The following is a 22,344-nucleotide window of genomic DNA, read 5'->3' as shown; positions in this document are numbered from 1 at the left end:
ATTACTATCATGTCACAATACAATATGACATTATTATTACTATTACTCACCAAAGGACTTTACAATTTGCATCCTTTTTAGCAGAGTAAGAAAATTTCCATTTCCCTGCTACCTTACTAACACTTGATATAAACAGATGCTTTACACATTCTATTTTGAAAAAAATTTCAAACCAGCTGAAAAGTTGCGAGAATGTCACATGACTTCCTGTACAAGCTTCAGCTAGATTCACCAATTATTCATACTTTGCTACATTTATTTTCTTTCTCCGTCTCTCTCTCTCTCTTCTTTCCTCCCTCTGCTCCTTCCCTTCATCTGCATTTATATTTTATTTCCATAATTTTTTCCTGAACCATTTGAAAATAAGTTGCAGAAAGTATGACCTGTCAGTCCTAAGTACGCCCACATGTAGCTCCCAAGAACAAAGGCATCCGCTTATGTAACCTTGGAACAATGATCAGATTCAGGAAACAATGCTCAGAAAGAACTGTAACATTTCACCGATTTTCCCAGTTGAGTTCTTTTAAGTGGTTTTTTTCTGACCCAGCACACACGTTACCTTCAGTCTTCTTTAACCGGAAACTATTCCTTAGCTGTCCTTCCTTTTTTGTGACATTGACATATTTGAGGCCAGTTATTTTGTCTCCTGTTCCTAAATCGGGGGTTGCCTGGTGGCTTACACGTGACTAGATTGGGTTATGCACTTTTGGCAGGAATACTGTATAAGTGATGTTGTGTTCTTCTCAGTGAATCACAACAGGAGGTTGTCAGATTTTTTTTTTTTTAAGTTTCGCCACTCTGATGCACAAGGAATGAAATTGCATTTTATTTTGTGGAAGGTTAAGTAAGCATCTTCTCCTCAGCAATTCGTGTTTCTTCTTTTAGAATTGTTTTTTAAAATAATCTTTGACTACTTTTCTTTTTCTTATATTATTTGCATTTAATTTACTTACAAGAATTTTGTCATACCAAATGAATCAACATTTTTTTTCCTTCCTGACAAACTGCAACAGAAGCAACATGAACCTATTGACCTTCAGTAAACCTAGGTGCAATAAAAGACGTGTCTGTGTTGATCAGACCGACAAGCTTAAGCTACCTTCAGTATCAGATATTAATTTAATATTGAATATTTCCTAGATCACATGAGCCTGAAGTTTGTTGTCCAGCGTCTTTTACACTTAGGAGTATTTAATTCAGTAGGTGCTTACTTTTAAGTCAATTAAATAGAGCTCTTTTATATGTTGATTTTTACGTAAAGACAGAACCAGAGAACTCCCAGTTTTTCTATGAGTTTAAAAAAAAACCTTTTTCCTTGAGAGCCCAGGTAGGTCATTTACATCTCAAAGGCACCGAAAGAGAAAGACAAATTCCTCCTCTAAGGGTTTATGCAAAACCTAATCATCTCGGTTATTTTCAGGGACTTTTTCCCCCTAGTTCCCAAATACCCACTCCAGTTTAAAGAAATAACAGTAATAGATAATAATATATATATTATTTACTCCCATTCAGATGCCTTCACTTTCAGTGAAACTAGGAAGAGAGAACAGGATTTGGACTCAGGTACCAAGACCCCCCACCAAGATAAAAGCAAAATTGCATGAGGCCCACTTCAATATAACAGCAAAACCATTAGGGTCATTGTTCTCCAGAGCTCAGGGATACTGAGGTCACAGTGTTACAATTAAAAAAATATTTTCTTTTATTTATGGGAGCACAGCTGAAGATTGTACAAAATATACACTAAGAGGATCATATATAAGATGGAACAGAGCCCTGATCATCCCTAGTTAATTATTCATGGCCAATGTTATCAAAGATCAAGCAAACAGCAATTCAGAATGGTCTCTCAGGGTCACAGTTCTCTCCCAAAAGGGGAACTGCTACCCAATGCCCTGTCAGTCCAAAAAGGGAGACCCCCAACCAGTGTCCCATCAGAGATGAAGCTGAATGAAAGACCAAGACTAGAAAGGGAACATCTCAACCAACGCTTCACCACAGACGAGGCCAATGCAACAGGGAAGGAGACCCTGGTGTCGTCACACGTGAGCCCAGTTATTGAAAGACGTCTCAAGTGACCAACGCAGGTTCTAACACACACATGCAAACAACAAACAAAAGATCAGACAAGGTGTAGCCCCCAAATCCCACTTCCACTCCCAGATGGAGGCCTCCAGACAGACGGGCCCAGCTCTCAAAAGAGAACGGACCAAGAGTGGCTCTCAATGAGCCCAGAATGGCTCACTCCCTGCAAGGGAAGCGGGCCCAGATGGAGCAGGTGGAATTTTCCCACTCTGTGCAAGCTGGAGTGGCTCACCCCAAAACGATACACACAAAAATGCAAACAACAAACAGGCCACAGTCGCACGATCAGAGGAGGTGTAGTTTAAGAATTCCACTTCAACCCCCAAAAGGAGGCCTCCAAACAGACAGGCCCAGCTCCTGAAAGAGAACAGACCCAGAAGGGCTCACTTCTCAGTGGGAATGAGCCCAGATGGAGTGGAGAGAATTCCCAGTCTGCTGGAGCTAGAGCGGCTCACCCTTAGGCGGCTCTGAATGCAGACCGTAGCTCCAGGCGTTTCTAGGCTCCAAAGAATCTCATGCTGTAGGGCGCTAGTGCCTGCTGGGGACAATCCCTCTGGGGTTGCCCCGGAGTGAAGTGAGCTCTGGCAGCTGCTGGGACCCCAGGAAGGGGCTGCCCCGGGCCAGGGTTGACCTGCCCCAGGTACAGACTCCTGCGGTGGCTTGCCAAAATTGTTCCTGAAGGCAAGTTCATGTGCCGGCTGCACCATGAGGCCAAGCAAATGGGAAACATCAAAGTTTGGAGCAGAGAAAGGTTTACTGCAGGGCTAAGGAAGGAGGATGGGGTGGCCCATGCGCCCAAAAACCCCAACTCCCCAAAGGGTTTCAGCAAAGCATATTTAAAGGCCAGGTAAGGAAGGAGGGTTGCAGTGCATGGGATGAGCTCGTGCACAATTCTCTGATTGGTTGATGTAGAGGTAACAGGGCTGGTCAACACTACCAACCCCTGGGCGCCAGAAGGTCTGGGGCCATGCTTTCTCAGTCATCAGGTAGTTAATTTCTTCCCTTTGGTGGTGGTTTTAAGCATCTGAAAAACTCAGGAAATACACACAAGATACTATTATCTGGGTGCTTCAGAGAGGAGCTACAGCAGAGGATATGGGGGATGGGCCTGACCCTGGAAAGCCCCACAGGGTCTTGCTCAGTTACAACAATTAGCTTAAGAAAAAAGAACACAAAGAAAAAGAATGGTAATTTCAGTCTTCAAGTATTTCATTGATTATCCAGAAAAAATATGCTAGCCTTTACTCTCTTCATAGACACAAGGTTATGACTGATTTTTATGACTCCTCCACCAGTCTAATGCCTTTGCATTCAAAGTTCCTCTCCCAGTAGGATGACTCACACTTTTTATTACCCCATCATTATCATTCCTGTTTTGCCAATTCTGATGCAGAAGCTGAAGGCAAGGTCGTATCACTGGAAAATGATGGGGATGGGACCAGGAACCCACCACTGGCTCTTAGTGTGAGACCCAGAAAATGGCTGACTCTGTTGTTTGGATATGCAGCTGTAACTAAGGGAATTAACACACAAAGCCTCTAGGCGAGCAGTCAGAGCTGTAAGGTTACCTTCATCAAACAAGGCATGACGACCTTTATACCACTTCACTTTGGCCCCCATATGTGAAGCATGAGAACACTATTTAGCAGTCACTCCCTGAATCCATACCAGCTGCTATCCAAGGGAAATTCAGATCTGGCAGGCTTTGGTGGCAACTTCAGAAATACGCTAAAGCTATCCTCAAAAGGAGGGCACGATGCCTTCTTGCGGAATACCTTATCTGACTCTGGCAAGATTAGAAGTGGCTGTTTGCCCCTGAGCATCAAGGGACCTCTGCGAAGTCATGGATTCCTCCCAGCTGAGGTCCAGAGCTAAGAACTACGGGCTCTAAACTGTACGAAATCAAGTATGTGTCAATACATTTTTAAGAATGGCTGTTCGTAGTGCAAATTTCAAATAACCTTGGTAGAGAATCATTGTGAGTCATGTTGTTTTCCAAGTCTGGTTTTAATGACTGCGAAACACAGACAAGCTGGCTGGCGCTTGGGCAAAGGGCACTCTATTTTACTTACTTCATATCAGAGCTCATGATCCTGGTAAATTTAAATGAACCTAAAAGGTTGCCTGAACCATGGTCAGGCCCATAGGGAGAAATTTTGAGTATCTCTCTGTAAATGGGCGGATTCCTCTGTAAATACAGCATGTGATGGAAGCTCCCAGGTGGAAACAGGAAGAGAAGTGGCCAGAGAGGAGGCACATAAATTTTGCCAGGGAAACTCAGGGAAGCTTCAGTTACTAAACTCCAGGGTAAAGAGGAGCGTGCCTCCTTTTCAGATGCTAAGGATTTTCTGGGCTTCTAGGATAACTGGTTCCTAAATGTAGGAGACAAACGCCCTTCTCTTTAAGATAAAGGCCTTCTCTAATCCAAAGCTAAGACTCAGAAAGACAGTCCCCAGAGTAAAATCATATCATTAGGAGAGTGAAACGCTGGGCCACCTGGCTGGGTGTGAGTTACCCCCAGATATACTTTGTTGCTTTGGAAAGAGTCCCTCATAGAGAGCACTCCGGGGGATTTCTTTATTCATGTAAAAACTGAACAGCGCCTTTCTCTGAAAAGGGCCAGCCCCTGATGCCTTTTCAGTATTTGCACGTGGCTTTGAGGGCAGGGTGGGCCAGTCTTTTTCTCACTGTGTCCCTGGACCCCAACACACTGCCCAGCATATAATTCTATACTTTCCGACTGAGACGCCCCAACCAAAACACTCAACCCTTGATCAGCTCTGGCTACTTTCTCTTATCCTTTTCCAATGGAGTTTGACCTCTGAGATACAGCGGAAAGACTGACCTAAAACGGCGAATCTGCGTACTTCCCCTCAACCCCATTACTTTCTATATGGGGGATCAAATATATAAATCAGTCTGGCCACCCGCTTTTTTGTTTGTTTTTGTTTTTGAGAGCGGATGAGAATTTTATACTAGTAAGAGTTACAAATGCAGATGTAAGTTGTAAAAGACCCCACGTCACTGGGGATGGATTATAGAGCCGAGGCCAATGTCTCCGCGGTCAGCAGCAGCCGCGCACATGCCGGAGTGCCCCAGGAATGCCAGGAGCCATGGGAAGTGGTTCGTGCACATGGTCTCCCTTCAGTTTCAGGGCAGGCCTGAGAGGTAAGGTGTCTTATGTCACCTTACACACGGGGAAGCAGTCCCAGTGAGGTCAGCAGTGGGAGCGGAGGCTGGGAGGAGACCCACTGGGAGGAGAGGCTGGCCAGAGGGGCTAGGTGGCCACACCATGTGACAGAGTGGGCTCGTCCGTGGAGGAGGGTTCCACGCAACGAGGTCGGCCGCGTCTTCGCCTTCCCTGAGAGTGAACTGATGGAGCCCTCACTCGTCAGAGGAGCAGGGGATGGGCTCCTTCTTGCAGCTGCGGTGCCTGGCGCGGTGTCGTTGGAGGTGGTTGGACCGGGTGAAGGCCTGGCCGCAGTCCTCACACTGGTAGGGCCTCTCGCCGTTGTGCACGCGGATGTGCTGGGCCAGCTCCGAGGCGACGCGGAAGGCCCTGCCGCACTCGGCGCAGAGGAAGGCCTTCTCCCCGGAGTGGATCTGCTGGTGCCGCTTCAGGGTGGAGGAGCGGGCGAAGGCCTGGCCGCACTGCGGGCAGGGAAAGGGCCGCTCGCCGGTGTGGATGCGCTGGTGGCGCGCCAGGCGCGAGGGCTGCGCGAAGGCCACGCCGCAGTCGGCGCACTTGAAGGGCCTCTGGCCGGTGTGCAGCGTCTGGTGCTCGATCAGGTTGGAGGATTTGGTGAAGCACTTGCCGCAGGTGGAGCAGGGGAAGGGCCGCTCGCCCGAGTGCACGCGCTGGTGCTCCATCATCCGGCTGGCCACGGCGAACTCCCGGTCGCAGGTGGGGCAGCGGAAGGGCTTCTCGCCCAGGTGCGTGCGCTGGTGGCGCAGCAGCGACAGCGGCTTGTTGAAGGTCAGGCCGCACTCGGCGCACGGGAAGGGCTTGTCGTTGCTGTGCATGTTGCGCTGGTGCTTGCGCAGGTCGGAGGAGCGCACGAACGCCTTCCCGCAGTCCGGACACGGGTAGGGCTTCTCGCCCGTGTGCGTGCGGATGTGCTTGCGGTGGTCCGAGGACCAGGTGTAGGCCTTGTCGCAGAAGGGACACTGGTAGGGCCGTTCGCCCGTGTGCAGGCGCTGGTGCTGCTGGAGCGTGCCCCGGTGGGAGTAGGCCTTCCCGCACAGCTCGCACGCGTAAGGCTTGGCACCCGGCGTCTGCGTGGGGCTCATCGGGTGGCTGGGCTTCTGGAAGGCCCGCCCGCCCCGCAGGCACTTGTAGGGATGAACCTCCCCTCGCCTGCCCTCCCCTGCGCCCCCCGGTTCCTGGCCCTTCAGGCCCTTTTGCACTTTGGCCAGCACGGCCTCTGCCAGGCTGGCCGGGGTGGCTGACCCCTGGGCTGGTGTGTGTGCCTCCTGCGTGGAGAGGTCCCAACTGCCCCCTACCTTTGGGACACACACCAGAGAGGAGCTGTCTGGGGGCTTGTCTACACCTTTCTGTGCACAGAAATACTTACCAGAACCAGGGAAGTTGGATGGGACACCCAAGGCAGCGTTCAGGTTTGCCCTGGAGTCTCCATCATTGCCGGCAGGTAATGAGCCCCTAAGAGATTGTGTCCGACTGAACCACGTGTGTGAGAGGCCCCTGGGGAGGGCACTCAGAATCATGCTAGCTCCAGTGGAGTCTTGGGTCGGCGTGATCTTTGTCTCATCTCTTTCCCCCCTGGTCTTCCCGGGCACTGTCATGGGGTTCTTTCCCATGCCCTGGGCACTGCAGGAGTCAGAGAATTTCTCTTCTTTCTTGCGGGGTTGATGCTGCCATGGCAAGTCAGGGTTGTCCTCAGTCACTTGGGAGCTGCCCCTTGGACAGGCTTGGTGATCAGGGCCACCAGTGCCCTTTTTGTCTCCTGCCCCTCCACCAGCCTCGTCCTTACTGTCTAAGTTCACGCACAGCATCTGGGGGGCATAAGCTTCCTGAGTCAACCTGCAGAGAGGAGACACCTGGCCCCACTGGTCCTGTGGCTCCATCTGTGCCATTGTGTTCAGGCCCTTCTAGCCCTGCTCCTCCAAGATGGACTTCCGCTGGGCTCAGGATACCTGCAAAAGGGAAAAGTACAAAGAATGGACTTAATCACCTTCCCGGCCACAGGACTGAGGTTCTCACTACTGATCTGTGTGTCCATCCGGTAGCCATGCCAGCCACATTTTTGCGCCTCACTGACGTAGGAGGAGCTGGGTTCTGCTGAAAACTCCACAGCTGCCTTTCATCCTTTGGAGGTCCCACTTGCTGGAAGCCCCAGGAGATGATGCTGTCAGGATGGCCATCTGTACCCTGCCCTGCCCCAGGTCCTCAAACCCCCAACTGCTAGCCAGGTGGGTTCTCTGTGAGCCTGGGGAAGGCTAGATAAGAGGGCAGGCGGCAAAGGTCTGCTCTCCGTCAAGTCTCTTAAATAGTCAGCCCAGCTGGGAAGCTGAAAACCAGGCTGGCTCTTGCTGTTCCTGCCAGGAGTGCAAGTCTGCCATCTCCTGATTGTGACAGCTGGGGAACTGCCTCCCAGGCTCTGGGCTGTGTGGGCCACCTCTTCCAAAGCCAAGGATAAGCTCCTGGGGGAACGGAGGGAGTCAGGAAGACATCAGAGGTGTTCCCAAAAAGATACCGAGCTGTCTGTCACTGCATAAGTGGGGCTTCTCAGGCCTATGCAGTGAAGAACCCCTAGCTTCTGGGCAGGATAAACACATGCACCAGGGAGAAAGGGAGGCCCACCCCAAGCTTGGACTGTCTTTGAAATATTGCTTCGTCTTAAACATTCATGAGAATGTACATTCTGTGTCACGTTGGTTTCAACATAAAAATTGCGTTTTCAGTTACCTTCAGTTTAAATGTTTAGCTTTTCCCCAAGTGTGCTATATTTATCCCATGGCCTCACATATTCCTGGCATGCCCCCATGTGTTCCCAGGGGTGCGCGTACCCCAACTTGAGAAGCATGGACTTGGGGTTTTGACAGCAAGGCATGAGACAAGGGAGTCTTTGAGTTGCATTTTTTTGACTGATTTTATTTTAAGCTTGAAGATGCAGAGAAAGCCTGCCGAGGCTGGTTAATAAGGATTGTGTGTGTGAGTTTTTGGGGAGTTGCTGGATGACAGGCAGGCTAGTGAGGGGCTCTGTGGAGGAGGGGGTTGGGGGGGTGGAGGTTGAGGGGGAGGAGCAGTTTCTGACCAGAGGGCTGAGTTTGCTTTGGTCTGGAAGGAACCCTCTGAGAATCCCGGAGGGCAGGAAGTGGTGCTAGCAGGTCCGTGTTCTGAGCGGGCGTGACGATCCAGGCAAGCAATACGACTTCATCTACTCCTCCCAGCCACCTTTCAGATCGACTCTCTTACTATTACAGTATTCTTTCCGTTTTACAACCAGAAAGGTAGGTTTAAAGAGGTTACTTACCTGCCTGAGGTCCCGCAGCTCATAGGCAGCAGCAGCCCTGGGGTTTCTAACTTCAAGGCCTCCCCCACGTGGCCCCCACACTGAGGCCTGTCCAGGCTGGGCCCTGCCCAAAGCAGCCACAGCATCCTGGGGGGAGAGCTGCTGCTTTCTGAGGCATCAAAGCCCCTTGTGTTTTCTCGGCCAAGGATCCTTGGCTCAGGGGCCTCATGGTTGGGCTTCTCCCGGCTCCTGTTGACCCAAATTGCCCTCCGCAGGAGAGAGAGGCCAGGCCACAGGCTGCGGAGACCGCTGCCTGGGATGGTCAGGGGTATGAGTCACTGAGTGTTTACTTTCCGAAAGCTGCTTCTCTCCTCCTCCGCCCCCCTCCCCCCTCCCTCGGAGGGATAAGAGGCAGGCTCTCTGCACCTGATGTGGCTCCAGTGGGTCCTCTTTAAGGCGGGAGGCTGCCATCATCCCTTAGTAAGATCTGTTCATTCATTCATTCGACAGATGTTTACCAAACAGTCCAAATTATCTGCCTGTTTGTCAACAAAGATCTCCGAGCCTGGTTTCCTTCTCCATCTGCAGGATGGAGCTGCTGCCCCTGCTGGATGGGCTGGGGGCGCCCCTGCAGTCGGCGGGCATTCAGTGACTGGTTCTCTGTTTCTTGGGCTGCCTGCTCCTCTGCCCTGCAGCGTGGCTCCTGGGAGACATCTGGGTGGATGAGCATCTCAGTTTGGTGGTCAAGGGTCACACAGTAAAGTCACGTCCTGTGTTATGAGCCCCCCTTCACCAAGCTGGCCTTCCCCCAGCTCCTGCCTGGTCATCAGCCCAGTGGCTGTGTGTGGATGGGGTGGCGACGGGGAGGAATCCTCACTTTCTCCTTGGACGCAGGAGCCGTAGAGAACGAGAGGACACAATGCGGTCGTAACTGCGGTGCAGCCTCTCATGGCCCTTTGTGCCCTGAAGGCCGGGGATCACTCCTCCTTCTGACCCTTCTGCTCTGTCCCCATAACACATCAAAGTGTAGCTGGCATACCTCTTGGCCGGAAACCAGGTTTGACATATTTTCAGCATAGTGGTTCTTAGAGAGTGGCTGTGTGTGTGGTTAATAGAGGGACCCAGTACTGGTCAGCTTACCATGCCTTACTGAGGCCAGCATGCCTATCAGGGGCTGTGATGCACCGGTGGATGGCAAAGGGATGCTGGATTGGACTGAAACAGACTTCTGAGGCTTTTTTCTTTCTCTGGGACAACATGCCATGCGTGTTCATGGGGAACTATTCGCAGACGGCTTACCTTACCCTCCCCCCTCCCCGCCTCCGGCACACACACCCCATTCTACATCACACGTCTCTCACCCCGCTTCCTCTGGGCCACAGGTGAGCCTCCTCGGGGCAGCACGCAGCCCTCTAGCTCACAGCTGCCGGGAGATTGCCTTTCCAGATAGGAAATGCCTCCTGTGTCTGCAGCCACATCCCCAGTGAATACATCCTGCTCTCTTCCTTCTGTAGCTGCCAAAGGTGCTTCTCGACCACCAAGAAGACAGAGAGGAAGGCAGGGGTTCAGGGCGGGATTTTCTGGCAAAGTCGACACAAATATTCCTGGTCAGGAAGGGGAATACTGATGCCGCCGTCTGCTCTCCAGATGTGCTGACCCCCAGATGCGGTCAGAGCACAGTCCTTTCCTGGAACTGCCTCCAGGCTTGCTGGCCAGGAGTTGTCCAGGTGCAGCCCCAGCTCACCTACCTCACACCTGGACATGGATGCTCTGCAGAAGCCTGGCCTCAGGGCCTGATCCAGCTCCTGGTCCCTGCCCCTCTTTCCTTCCATAGAAGGTACTGGGTCCATCCCAGGGCAGCCGCCTCCCACCTTCTCCTCTGCCCACCACCTTCAGGTTTTGCTCTTCACTTCTGGCTCAGACACAGACAGTCACTTACTTGGGAAATGCAGACAGCCGCGTGGGCCCCTGGTCCTGGCTCCTCTGTCACATGTGGCTTCTCAGCCAGCGGAGCTAGAGTTGGGTACGAATCAGCGGAGACAGTGTCTCTGTTCCTCACGATTCTGTGTCCAGTCCAGCAGCTGCGGAGGGAGCTTCAGGAGGTGGGGCCAGTGTAATACACTCAATCTTCCTGCCTGCATCCCAGAGGGCAGCCTGGGAAATCCAGTGGGGCTGCCCTGTCTCACTGCCTGAGCTGATCTGGTTGCTCCCTCTGCTCCCGACTCCCCCTCCGGCCCTGGCCAGCCTCCCTGCCTCCCTTCCTCCCTCTCTCCCTTCCTCCCCACCTCAGAAAGTTTACTCAGTCCTCCTGCAGGTGGTCCTCTCCCTCCTATTCACTCTGATCCCTCCTTCTCACCCCTGGGAGCAGGGGTGTTCCCAGAATTACTTTGCGGTCGTCACTGGCTCAAAGATGCCCATGACCATTTAGCTGGGGGTGGGGTGCAGGGAGATAATTTTCTTTCCTTATTCATGCACAAACCAGGCCTGTCTCTCCATCTTTCAGCGTTGCTTCCCACGCAGGTTCATTTTGAAGAGAAAGGTTAGCCCAGGATATGGGACTCAGTATGTCCACAGTTTGAACCCACTGGAGTCTAATGTGCCTTTATTGGGGTGAATGCTCAGGACATTAAAATAGGGGGATGGGAGTGTGGTACCTTCAGTAAATTATTATTTTTACCCTAGAGCTGGTGGGAGCTTGCTGACACCTTTGCCCTATCCCCGTCCTTCCTGAATGCCTGTCCTTGAATAGTCTGCCATCAGAAGGCCACCACCTTTCTGGCTCTGACTCTGGTCTCCTTGCCCCAAGCATTCCCACTGAGGGGCTGGCCAAGCAGACTTTTTCAAGACCAACGATGTTCCCAGAGTCATGATGTCATAACGCAGGCTTTTCATTGTGTGCTGCGCTCGACACATGTGGCAATCAGTGACGGGGTGGGAGGTTCATGCTCTAGACAGGAGGACAGAATGTGGCAGTGACTCCAAATATCAGCAGTTCTAGAACTTTCTGCAGAATGACACCAGGTGGGAGGCCTTTGCTTGACTGACAGCACCTGCTCCCTCGCCCCCCCCTCCCCCAGCCAAGGCTGCACAGTGTGATGACTGAGCACACAGGGTCTGGAGTCAGATTGCTCAGGTTCGTTAATCTCGTTTCTATCACTTGCTGCATGACTGTGGGGAAGTTCCTTGACCTCTCTGTACCTCAGTTTCTTGATCTGTAATTTATAGATAATAATACCTTCCAGAGTTGTTATGGAGTTTAAAGGAGATGATGTACTTTGCAGAGTGCAAGGGACAGGCAGGGACTCAATCGACACTAGCTGATAGTCATATAGTTTGGGAAGGGGGGGACTCACCTCTACTCAAGTCCAGGCGGCAGAGACCCCACCTCTGGTCCCCATCAGAACCTTCTCCCAAGATCTCACCCTGTGGGCGAGCTGGAGCAGTGGTCACCAGAGCCCCCTGGGTGAGCCCCAAGACCACCCCCCTCCCAGCTCCTCAAGACCCACATCATGCTGTAGTGACCTTCCCAGACCACCGCTCAAGTCCCTGGTCCCTGCGCAGGAGGAGGAGCTACAGACAGCGGGATGGGGATCTCTGAGGCTCATGGTGCCCTCTGGGTACAAACGGCCAGATACTCAGTGACACTCTCCACTGACATAGCTGAACATTTCCTCGGCCCTGAGACTAGCACCCTCTTCCAGGCCATAGGGACCCCTCATTCGGGCTCAGCCTTGGGCGCTCACAGAAGACAAGGAAAGAACACCAAGCACATGACTCCTGGGGCTTTCCTATTCTTTACATTTACCTCCAGCCTTTGCTGGTCCTTCTTGCCTCAGGGACAGCAGGTCTGGGGAGGTTAGAAGGGAAGAGACTGCACATCCTTAGTTAATGAACAAATCAAAATAGAATACTCTGAACTCTTCTGTCAGTGGGGATCCTTTAAACTAAAGATTACTGGGGCCCTGGGGCATAGTGAAGCTGTTAGAAATTGGGGGAAAAAAAAAAAGATCTGAACTCAGAATTTTCAATGAAGGGGTTTTAGAAATTATCTCATGCAGCCCTGATGTTTCACAGTTGTTGAGATACAAGTATGCATTTGTTTATTGCATCGTTCATTTATTCATTCATCAAACATTTGTTGAACATCACTATGTGGGTCTTTTTCAAATTGCAAGAAACAACCTGTGAACAGGACAGGGAGTCACTTTCATGAGCCCCAACCAACACTCTTGTTTGAATAGAGTAGAACAGAACAGAACAGAATCAAGTAGAATAGATCAGAGTGTCTCACGCATAATAAAGTTTCATTTCAACTACTTCTTGTCTTCCTTTTATAGGCATACATATATGTGGAGTTGTAATGAAACTGTATTTCTTTTTTTTCAATTCTTACTTTTTATGAAAGTGTAGTCGGTTTACAATGCTAGTTTCAGGTGTACAGCAAAGTGATCCATTATACATACACATACACATATATATTTCAGATTCTTTTCCATTACAGCTCATTACAAGAAATTGAATATAGTTCCCTGTGCTATAAAGTAGGTCTTTGTGTTTATCTATTTTATATATAGTAATGTGTATCTGTTTGGAGTTTGGAATTAACCAGTCACAAAACTGTATTTCTTACTCTGGTTTGCTTTTGATTCCTGGCCAAAACATTTGAAAAACACTGCACTTTGTATCGATCTTGCTTTGCATAAGGATGATAGGGACCTGGTTAAATATGCTGTTTCCAGGGCTACACTCCCAGAGAGTCTGCAGGTCTAGGCGGACCCTAGAATCTGCATGTGACTCTGAGGCATGCTGTGGGTAGCAAGAGCGAAGGGAAATCAGCATGGCCTGGATTTCGGAGAAGTCTTTCCAAAAGAGATGCCCTTTGAGATGGGCCTGGACGGATGAACTTGAGTTTGCGAAGCAAAGAAGGGGAGGGGTGGGGCCACACCGCCGTCAGGAATTTCACATCGCATGCCTTGGCCATCCGCCTGTCTCCTTTCAGAGGAGCCGCCCTTGCTCTGCTGAGCGCTGCGTGAGGATGGACCTCCCAGCTCTCTGGCTCCCCCTCTGGCTCATTTGAACATTGCCACTGGGATTCTGACCTGCCTCCGAGTCCTCAGGGCCATACCACCTACAGTGCTGGCCTGAGTAAAATGGGCCTTTTCTTTCCAAGGGCCCCGCGGAGCACACACACCTTCCCTCACAGCTGTCTAGCTCGGCTGCCTGAACACAGAGGGAATTCACAGGAGGCGTGGAGAGGGGCGTTTGAGGTTTCCATAAAAACACACCTTCCCTTCCCTTTTACAGCTGCGGCGCTGACCATAACTGGAGGGGACCTGTCTTCAGAATGATCTGGCGGAGAGTGTGAAGCCAAGATTCTTGAAAGAAATTCCCTTTAGGGCTCTTGGGCTGCGATACTACTCTGTACGTGTGCATTCTCCTGCCAGGGTGAACTGAGGACTGGTCCTGCCTCCTAGCCTTGCAGTGCGTGTGGCTGTTCTTTGGAAAGACTGTGAAAACCTCGGACAAATCTAGATGGGGGGCTTGGGGGTTGGGGGTGGGAGGATGGAGATAAAAACACAAACAAAATTGAAAGTGGTTATAAAAACATACAGGCATACGCTGCAGTTTTTATGTCTTGACATTTGAAAACAACAATGAGATATGTTATGTCCTCATACGTAAAATAATAAAAATAAAATTAAAATTAAACTCTTGTGTTCAAAATGAAAAGTCTCCACAGTTTGCTAGTGGCTGGGCCTCACTGGGCGAATGTGCCTCTGTCAGCTGCAGTCCTCAGCCTCGCAGAAACAGACACCTGATTCTGACGGGGCTGGTGGGGTGATGCTTCCAGGCAGGGTGGCCCTGGAGATGAGAACCCTAAGTGTCTTGGTTCAGCTTTTCAGCCATGTTTCTTCATCTGGGGGGAACCAAAGAGGGGAGGGAGGAGGATGAGAGTTAGCAGGTGTTCTTTGCAAAGAGATCTGCAATCATTCTTTACCAGGAGAAATGGGGTAGGTGAGGATTCCAGGCAGAAGCACAGTGAATACCAAGGTCCTGGGTTCAGGTCCTGCCGAGCTGGTTTGAGGGGCAGCAGTGGAGCCAGGGTAGCTGAGGGAAGGACAGCAGGAAAGGAGGGCAGAGAAGCAGCAAGGGGCCGACTTGCAAGGCCCTAAAGGTTATGTAAGGAATTGGCTTTATTTGGAGTAAAATGGGAACTCTTCAGAGGGCTTTAGGTAGACAGGTGATATCAATTCATTATTTTGGCAAATATTTAGAACCCACTGTGTGCCAATTATTGCTTTAGACTTTAGGGTTTTATCAGTGAACAAAACAGATACAAATTCCAGCCACAAGAAACTTAAAACACTAAAAGGTCTATGTTATAAAAGAAGAAAGTCTCAAATAATGACCTCAATTTCCACCTTAAGAGATAAAAAAAAAAAAGAAGATCAAAGTAAGCAGAATAAAGGAAGTGATAAAGATTGGAACAGAAATAAATAAAATGAAAACAAGTGATAAGAAAAAAACAATGAAACCAAAAGCTGGTTCTTTGAGAAGATCAATAAAATTGATCATCCTCAAGTCAGACTGATCAGGTTAAAACAGAAAACACCAAGTAGTAACATCAGGAAAGGGAGATGCGACATCTCTACAGATGCTACAGATATTAAAATGATAATAAAGGGATATTATGGACACTGTTAACCCAATAGGTCTGACTACTCAGAAAAGAAAAGTTCCTTGAAAGATATACATTACCAAAGCTTACTCAAGAGGAAAGAGATGATGTTAATAGCCCTGAATCTGTTAAAGAAATTGAATTTGTAGTTAAAAACCAGCAGGCAAACAAAACTCCAGGTCTGGAGGCTGCGTCTTTCTGCCTCCAACTCACTCGGTCCCCAGATGCAGGAAGCCCTGGGCAAAGTGAGATGCTGGACAAGGCAGGTATCTTCAGTGGTAAATTCCGTAAGAATGTTTTACTGAAGACATGTTGCCCATGTGCCCTACATGTCCCTAAACCTCCTCCTTACTCTCCACATTTGTTGAAGTTCCCTTTGCATCCTTCTGTCCCCATAGCAGCTTTCAGGCTCCTTCAGAGCAGGGACCAGATATGATTGGTAGCCAGGCCCCCAGTACCTGACTGCAAAAGAGAAACAGTATAGTGAACAAAGGGCCTGATGCCAAACATCACATCTTATCCAGCAACAAGCGAGGTCAAAATGCGGCTGTCTTGTCTGCACTCAACCTCACACACTCGGGAATACACCTACATTTGTACATCGTCTGTCTTTTTTTTTTTTTTTAAAGTCACTATTATCCTTCCTCCACTCACCCAGACTGCAAATCTGGTAGTCAAACTGGACTACCCTCTACACATTGGATTAATCACTGACTCCTGTGTCATATCCCCCCATTCTCAATTTCCATTAGCTAAGGCTTCATCAAAAGCAAAAACCTCTAACTTGCTCCCTCAAATTAATTCATTTGTTCTTTTAATAAACATTGACTTCTTAGTAATCATTTGATGTTGTCCATCAAATATTTCCAGTTTCCCCTCTTAGCTCATGGTAGGATTTTATTCCTGGGCCCCTCGTGGCTAGTTGGGACCAGGTGATTACTTCCGGCCAGTGAGGTGTGCATGTCTCTCACACAGAGAATGTATTTGCCCCTCTGGGACTTTGGACTTTCTCTGCCTCTCATGTGACAACCAGCAACATCAGAGATGGTGGCAGCTCCATTATCTGGTAACCTGGATGCCTGAATCCTCAGCTGTGATGAGCAGACCCTCAGAGAACATGTAGCATGGGAAGAGAAACTCCTTAAAATTTTAATGCCCTCATCTCAAAATAAATATAATAAGTAAGCAGATTATAGAGTCTATTAAATGTTGATGAGAGTTATGGAAAAAATAGGGCAATTTAAGGAGCCTGGAAGCACGGGGCTGGGGATTGCAAACTGAATTGTATGGGTGGGCTAGACCCCATCACGAAGATGACTCTGCAAAATCATAAAGGAGGCAAGTGAGCCAGATGTGCAGGTGTCTGGGAGAAGCCGGGAGAAGGGAGAACTAGTGCAGAGCACCTGAGGTGGGAGCATGCCTGGAAGGTGGGGGAAAAGAAGGCCTGGGTGGCTGGGCAGAGTGAGCTGAGACAGAGAAGGAGGAGATGCTTTCGTGGGCAGATCCTTCAGGGTCTTGCGTGTCATTTTAAAGAGTTTGGCTTTTACTGTGAATGGTGTGTTAACCAGATCAGTCTGGCTGCTCCTTGAAGAAAGCTGATAGGAGCAATGGAAGGCTTGGGAAGATCAGTTAGGAGGCTCTGCAGTCATCTGGGTGAGGGTTGATGATGATTTGGGCCAGACCTGGTGAGAAATGGTCAACTTCTAGGTATATTGTGAAGTTAGGGTTAAGATGACTTGGTGGTAGACTGGATGCGGAAGTGAGAGACAGGGAAGAGCCAGGGACAACTCTAAGGTTTTTGGCCCAGGTAAAAGTGGAATGGTAAAGTTGCCCTTCAATGAGTCAAGGCAGACTGTGGGAATCAGATTTTAAGGGAGAAGACCAAGTGGAAACATTGAAGAGACAGTGGGGTATTGGCACTGGATTGGATACAGGCATCTGGATTTCAGGATGGAGGTCTTGGTAAAACACACCACTGAAGGGTTATCAATGTCCAAATTGTACTTAAAGTCATGTGGTTTTATGAGTCACCAAGGGAGTGCACGTAGTGAAGAGAAGAGGTCCAAGGACTTACTAGCACCAACTTATAGTTCAGTGTTCATAAGTGGGGAAGACGAGAGGGAAAAGAAGATGTCTTCAGCAATAGAGATGAAAAGAAGAAAACCAAGAGATCTGAAGAGGAATCAGAAGGATGTGTTATTCTGGAGATCAAGGGAAGAAATGGTTCCAGGAGAAGGAAGTGATTCATCATGTCAGATGGTGCTGAGAGCTCATGTTAAGTGACAGCTGAGAAATAACCATTTGCTTTGGCCACACGGATATCAAAAGCTGACTGGAGTAGACTTAGGAGGGGAGAAGCATGGTCGTTAGTGAGCATAAGCAGCTCCTTCAAGCAGTTTTACTGCAAAAGGAGAGCCGAGACATGGGAACAGTGTATTTGTGTGCTGAAGGAGATGACACGGTAGAGGGGAAATGGATGCGGCAGGAGTGGAGGGAACTGCTGGGGTGATGTCCTTGAGAAAGTGAGAGAAGGTGGGATCCAGTGCACCAGCCAGCTTTGGCCTCTGCACAGGTTCATCCCCAGGAACAGGGGAGAAGTTCAAGGACGACACAGATGCAGGTGTGTGTGGAGATGTGGAGGTGGGAGCTTGAGTAGGTCCTATTTCTCAAGCTGCTTTTTCTCAGGAAGCAAGGTCATCGGCTGAGATGGAAGGTGGGGGAGGAGGTGGGGGAGGTCTGAAGAGAATGAGATGTGACATATTCACTTAGGAGAGCAGGAGAGTGAATGGGTCCATGATTTCCAGGCAGCATTTAAGGCCCACTTGAGGTCAGCAGTCATGAACTCATGTTAGACTTGTCAGGAAGGTTGTGTCCTTTCCTCCAGCTGTGGTCAGCTGTGTGGGCACAAGAATGGAGCAGGCTCAGAAGTGGAGTGAACCAGGGTTAGAGTTTTGCCAAATCAATACAGTGAAGCAAAGGAGGGATATTTAAGATGAAGGAGTATGAAAAAAAAAAAAAGATGTGTTTATAGTGATAAACCATGGAACTTAAGCCAACGTAATTAGGGAGAGAGAACCTGAGGGGAGTAGAGCAGGTTAAAAGATAGAAGAGCCAGCGATCCCAGAATGATGAAGGATTGTTGGTGATGACATTTCAGGAGCAGTGAGCTGGGAAGTTGGGAGGTGCTGGTCAGAGAGGACCATGCACTGAAATGGAGAATATGGAAGGGGGTGCAGTTATCAATGTCAGTCATGTGACCTAGGCCACTTAGAGTATCTACGATACGGTGGAGGACGGAGAGGAGACTGGGGAACTGAGAAGCCAGATGCATGGGGTTGTGGTCCCAGGAATTAAGACACGATGGTGTTGGTGAGAGTGACAGTGAGCCAGGTGCTAAGATCCACGTAAAGGAAGAAGGGAAGGGATCTGGGAGACTGTACCAGGGAGGGGTGGTGGGTGCCGCAGGCTGGTGATTTGAGCTTCAAAATCTCGAAGTTCTTAAAAGAATGGCTTGAAACAGCAAGGAAGATTGAAGAAGACACTTGCCCTCACCAATGATAGGACAGATGTAGAAGAGAAAAACAAGTCAACGCTTGAGCAGGCTGCATGGAACGGTTTCAGAAGAGAGCCTGTATTCAATGAGAACAAAAGAGGAAAAAGAAGACATTGAAGATATAGGATAATGTTTCTACCCAGCTTAACACATTTCAGTGACTTCCCACCATGCTTAGAGCCTCTCTGACCAGTTCCCATGCCACCTGCTCACTCCCTGTCTACATTCCAGCCACATTGTCTTTAGCATGTTTTTTAGGCATGACAAGTTTTTTGTGACCCCAGGGCCTTTGCATTTGCTGGCATGCTTCCTTTTCTTGAAATCACATCTCTACCCCCATCCCAATCCTTTAGATCTCATGTTGAGTATTATTTCCTCTAAGAAACCTTGCTGCTTCTCCTTCTTAACATCAGGATGCTGTGATGGTGCTGCAGAAGTAACTGCACACATGCTTTCTACCCTCAAATAGTCAACAGTCTGGTGAAGCAGATGAGGAAGCGAGCAGGTGATTTGCAGTTTGCCAAGAGCCCTGATGGGGCAAACCCAGAGCATACGGGGCCTATGAGAGAAACCCTTAACCCAGCCATCGTGGTGGTAGTGGCGATTCAGAAAATGACTAAATGGGAGCCTAAAGGATGTGCAGGGGTTAGTCGAGAGAGGATGGGAGGCTATTGAGAGAAAACAGGGAGCTGGGAGGCCTTTCAGTGGCTGGGGTGAGAGAGGGGTGAGAGGGGCTGATGCTGTGCAGTTGAGGACACTGAAGCAGGGCTAGTGGGACATGATAAGGAGTTTGGACTCCACCCTGGGGAATCTTAGGGGTCCACTGAAGGATGATCATTTTGTCTTTAGAAGGAACATAATTCTTTTGCTGAAGGATTATGAGCAGAAGCAGAACTTTATCAAGCTTGGTCCCCATCGTGTTTGGCCCCAGAACAAGTGCTGAGCCAGCACTCAGGAGCCAGATGACCCCAACCTTCCGGGGCACAAAACAAGGCCAAGTGCTGTCTAGAGAAAAACATTTGGCTGGGATCCTGGAACCACGGGAGCTACAGAATTTCCTGGACTATTGGCCTCCCACCCACCAGCCAGACGGTTTTATTAACCAGCTTTACGATAAGCACACCTTCTCCGTTTGATTCCGGTGCCATGTCTTGACCTTCTCTGTGCCGGTTATCAGTAGAATCTGCTACAGATCCTTGCGTGCAAGAACACCGAGGTCCTGTGTTTTCACATTGTGGTTTGAATTTGTATTTCTCTACTTCCGGGTCTGTGGCAAGGTCCTCCAGTCCTTCAGAGGACCAAGGGGTCTGCTCCTGGGCACCTGTCGCCATGGGTTGCAGTGGAGACATCTGGGGCTCTTCCAGCAGGGGTCATAGGTCTGGTGACTTAGGGTTGCCTCTCAGCCATCCTGGGGACCTGGAAATTCTTTGCAAGGCTGGAAGTGCAGCGCACCCCGGCACTGTGCCACCACATCCCTCTGGGCCTTTGATCCATCCAGTCCCTGAGGCGCCGCAGGACCAGGCTGGGAGTGGTGACTTGGAGAACTCCGCAGAGGGGAAAAGCCTTCTCTGCCTTCTGCTTCCCTGGTTACGTGGGGCCTCTTCCTCAGCCCCAGGCCTCCGTCTTGCACTTCCACAACAAACCTGGAGGCCCCTAAAACCCAGAATCTAATTTTAGCAACTGAAAAACTTGTTTCCCTTTCTCTGAATCCTTAAATCTTCCCCGAAATTAAGGGGAGATGTTAGCATTCCATCCCTTTCGGGGGCAGCCGAGAAGTGGATTAAAAATAAAACAATCAAGTTTCTAGGTTCAGACAGCCAGGATATCCTATCTTGCTAGTCCTGCCGCCTGGAATCTCCTTTTCCCCTTTTCACCTGCCTGACTCCTGCTTATCCTCAGCTCAGACGTCGCCTCGGATAGAAATGGTCCAGGTTCAGGAATCACCGCCACGACTCACTGCCCTCTGCGTCCCTTTCCCCTGTGTGGCCAGCCCACACCTGGCTCATACCAAATGTGTGCTGAACGGAACTGAATTCAGGGCAAGATGGTGGAGCAGCAGGACCTGCCTGTTGACTGGTAGTTGTGCAGGGAAGATGGGCTTAAGTGAGGAGGCACCCAAAGAGGCAAAAGATTGAGGGACACTGTAGTTCTCAGAATAGGACATTCAAAGGCGGAACAGAAAAGGGAGGGCAGGGCCACGCCCCCAGGCTTCCCCCCTCTTTTTACACCAGGCCTGGGAGAATGGGAGACGTTTCTAGGGTGGACCAGCAGGTGGCAGCATTGCCCCTCAGATGAGGGACTCCCTTCTGCAGGATAGTCTGGGGCAGCTCCTGGCTCTGGGAGGCAGCCACAGGAAGCCTTCTCTGGGCCACTCTCAGAGTGTGATTTCAGGCACAGATGAGGCCAGGATGCCAGCCTCTCTACACGCAGTGGGGATCTGTAGCCAGCTGTTGGATCCAGTTTTTTCTAATTCCAAGCCTTCTTAGATCTAGAGGTTTTGCATGCTTGCTAAAAACAAACAGAACGCCTCGCAGACCCTATCCAGAACCAGTGATTGTCCCTGGGAACCTGCAGGTGATTTTGATGTAAGCATTTGCGTGATTAGATTCCATAGGCCACAAAATTTCAGTCACGAAATTGACTTTACCCATCAGGAAACCCCAGTGCAGCTCCGCCCACAGCCCATGGCTTTGCCCGAGGCACACAGCTTCATCTGGGAAGGCTGAGCGGGGGTCTCCAGGCATCGGTCGGAGATGGCTTCCGGGCACAAGGACAGGCAGAGCCTTCTGCCCAGCCTCGTGCTCCCGCCGCACCCTCCTCTCTCCTGCCCTTATGTCCAGGTGGGCTTTATCCCCAGCGCAGGGCTTGTTGACGGGTCTGCAGAAGGAAGCGGTTTAGGGCCCTGCTCCGCCACCTCTCAGGCAGGCACCCTGTGAAGCTGAGGTCTGTGGAGGGCATCCTGGCGTTGATCGGGGGCCCAAGTTGGCCAGGAAAGTCTAGGCCGGGGTGGCTGACTCTGGTGTTCACAGCAGGGGGCCACAGTGTTGCCTCCACCTCTTCCTGCAGCTCCCCAAGTCCCCGCCCGCAGATGGCCCTGGGCACAAGCGGCCAACGTGGAGGGGAGCCCAGGTGCTGACCGGCCAACAGGAAGGAGCTGGCCTGATGGGGGCCCGCCCTGATGGCTCCCCGCATAGCCATCGACCACTTCCTATCTCCATGCTTTGTCTACGCTCCCCCTCTGTCTTCCTGGACGGGCCCCTGCCTTCCAAATCCTATGTGTTTCAGAAAGTCGCTCTCAGCACAGCCTCCCCTGCAGTCGAGGCAGCATCTTCCTCCTCCACCTCCTGCAGCACATCATCTGCGTCTCCCTCATGATGCCACGTGAAATGGTCGTTTCTATACGTACATCTTCCCGACTGCATTGGAAACAGGGGTGGGGGTGCCATGCGATGTCTGCCCCCAGCCCCTGGTGCAGGTCTGGTAAGGACACGACCAGAGGAGGTGCACAGGAAGTGAGGGCAGAAGCCAGAACAGAGGTGTGCCTGTTACCCATT

The 22,344-nt window shown here is 50.3% G+C and overlaps 1 protein-coding gene across 2 annotated transcripts; it reads right to left on the bottom strand.

The window, feature by feature from the left end:
- Positions 1-1,333: 1,333 nt before the first annotated feature.
- ZNF648 (zinc finger protein 648) lies at positions 1,334-10,625 on the bottom strand. 2 transcript variants are annotated; one of them, XM_032463592.1, is made up of 2 exons: positions 10,498-10,625; positions 1,334-7,239 (listed from the first exon to the last, which is right to left on the bottom strand). In XM_032463592.1, the coding sequence occupies exon 2, from the start codon at positions 7,177-7,179 to the stop codon at positions 5,470-5,472; it is 1,710 nt and encodes a 569-aa protein (XP_032319483.1). In that variant the 5' UTR covers positions 7,180-7,239; positions 10,498-10,625; the 3' UTR covers positions 1,334-5,469. The 2 variants fall into 2 exon arrangements, with proteins under 2 accessions (XP_032319483.1, XP_032319482.1); XM_032463591.1 differs by lacking the exon at positions 10,498-10,625 and adding an exon at positions 8,580-8,855.
- Between the last annotated feature and the right edge of the window lie 11,719 nt (positions 10,626-22,344).

The sequence above is a fragment of the Camelus ferus genome, chromosome 21, assembly GCF_009834535.1.
Source record: "Camelus ferus isolate YT-003-E chromosome 21, BCGSAC_Cfer_1.0, whole genome shotgun sequence".
Taxonomy (NCBI): domain Eukaryota; kingdom Metazoa; phylum Chordata; class Mammalia; order Artiodactyla; family Camelidae; genus Camelus; species Camelus ferus.
The sequence above is the reverse complement of the archived record's forward strand: the minus strand, read 5'-3'. Positions and strand labels throughout refer to the sequence as shown.

What these genes read in the sequence shown, in the direction of transcription:
- ZNF648 (XM_032463592.1), bottom strand. Translation starts at nt 7,179, where the DNA reads ATGGCACAGATGGAGCCACAGGACCAGTGGGGCCAGGTGTCTCCTCTC.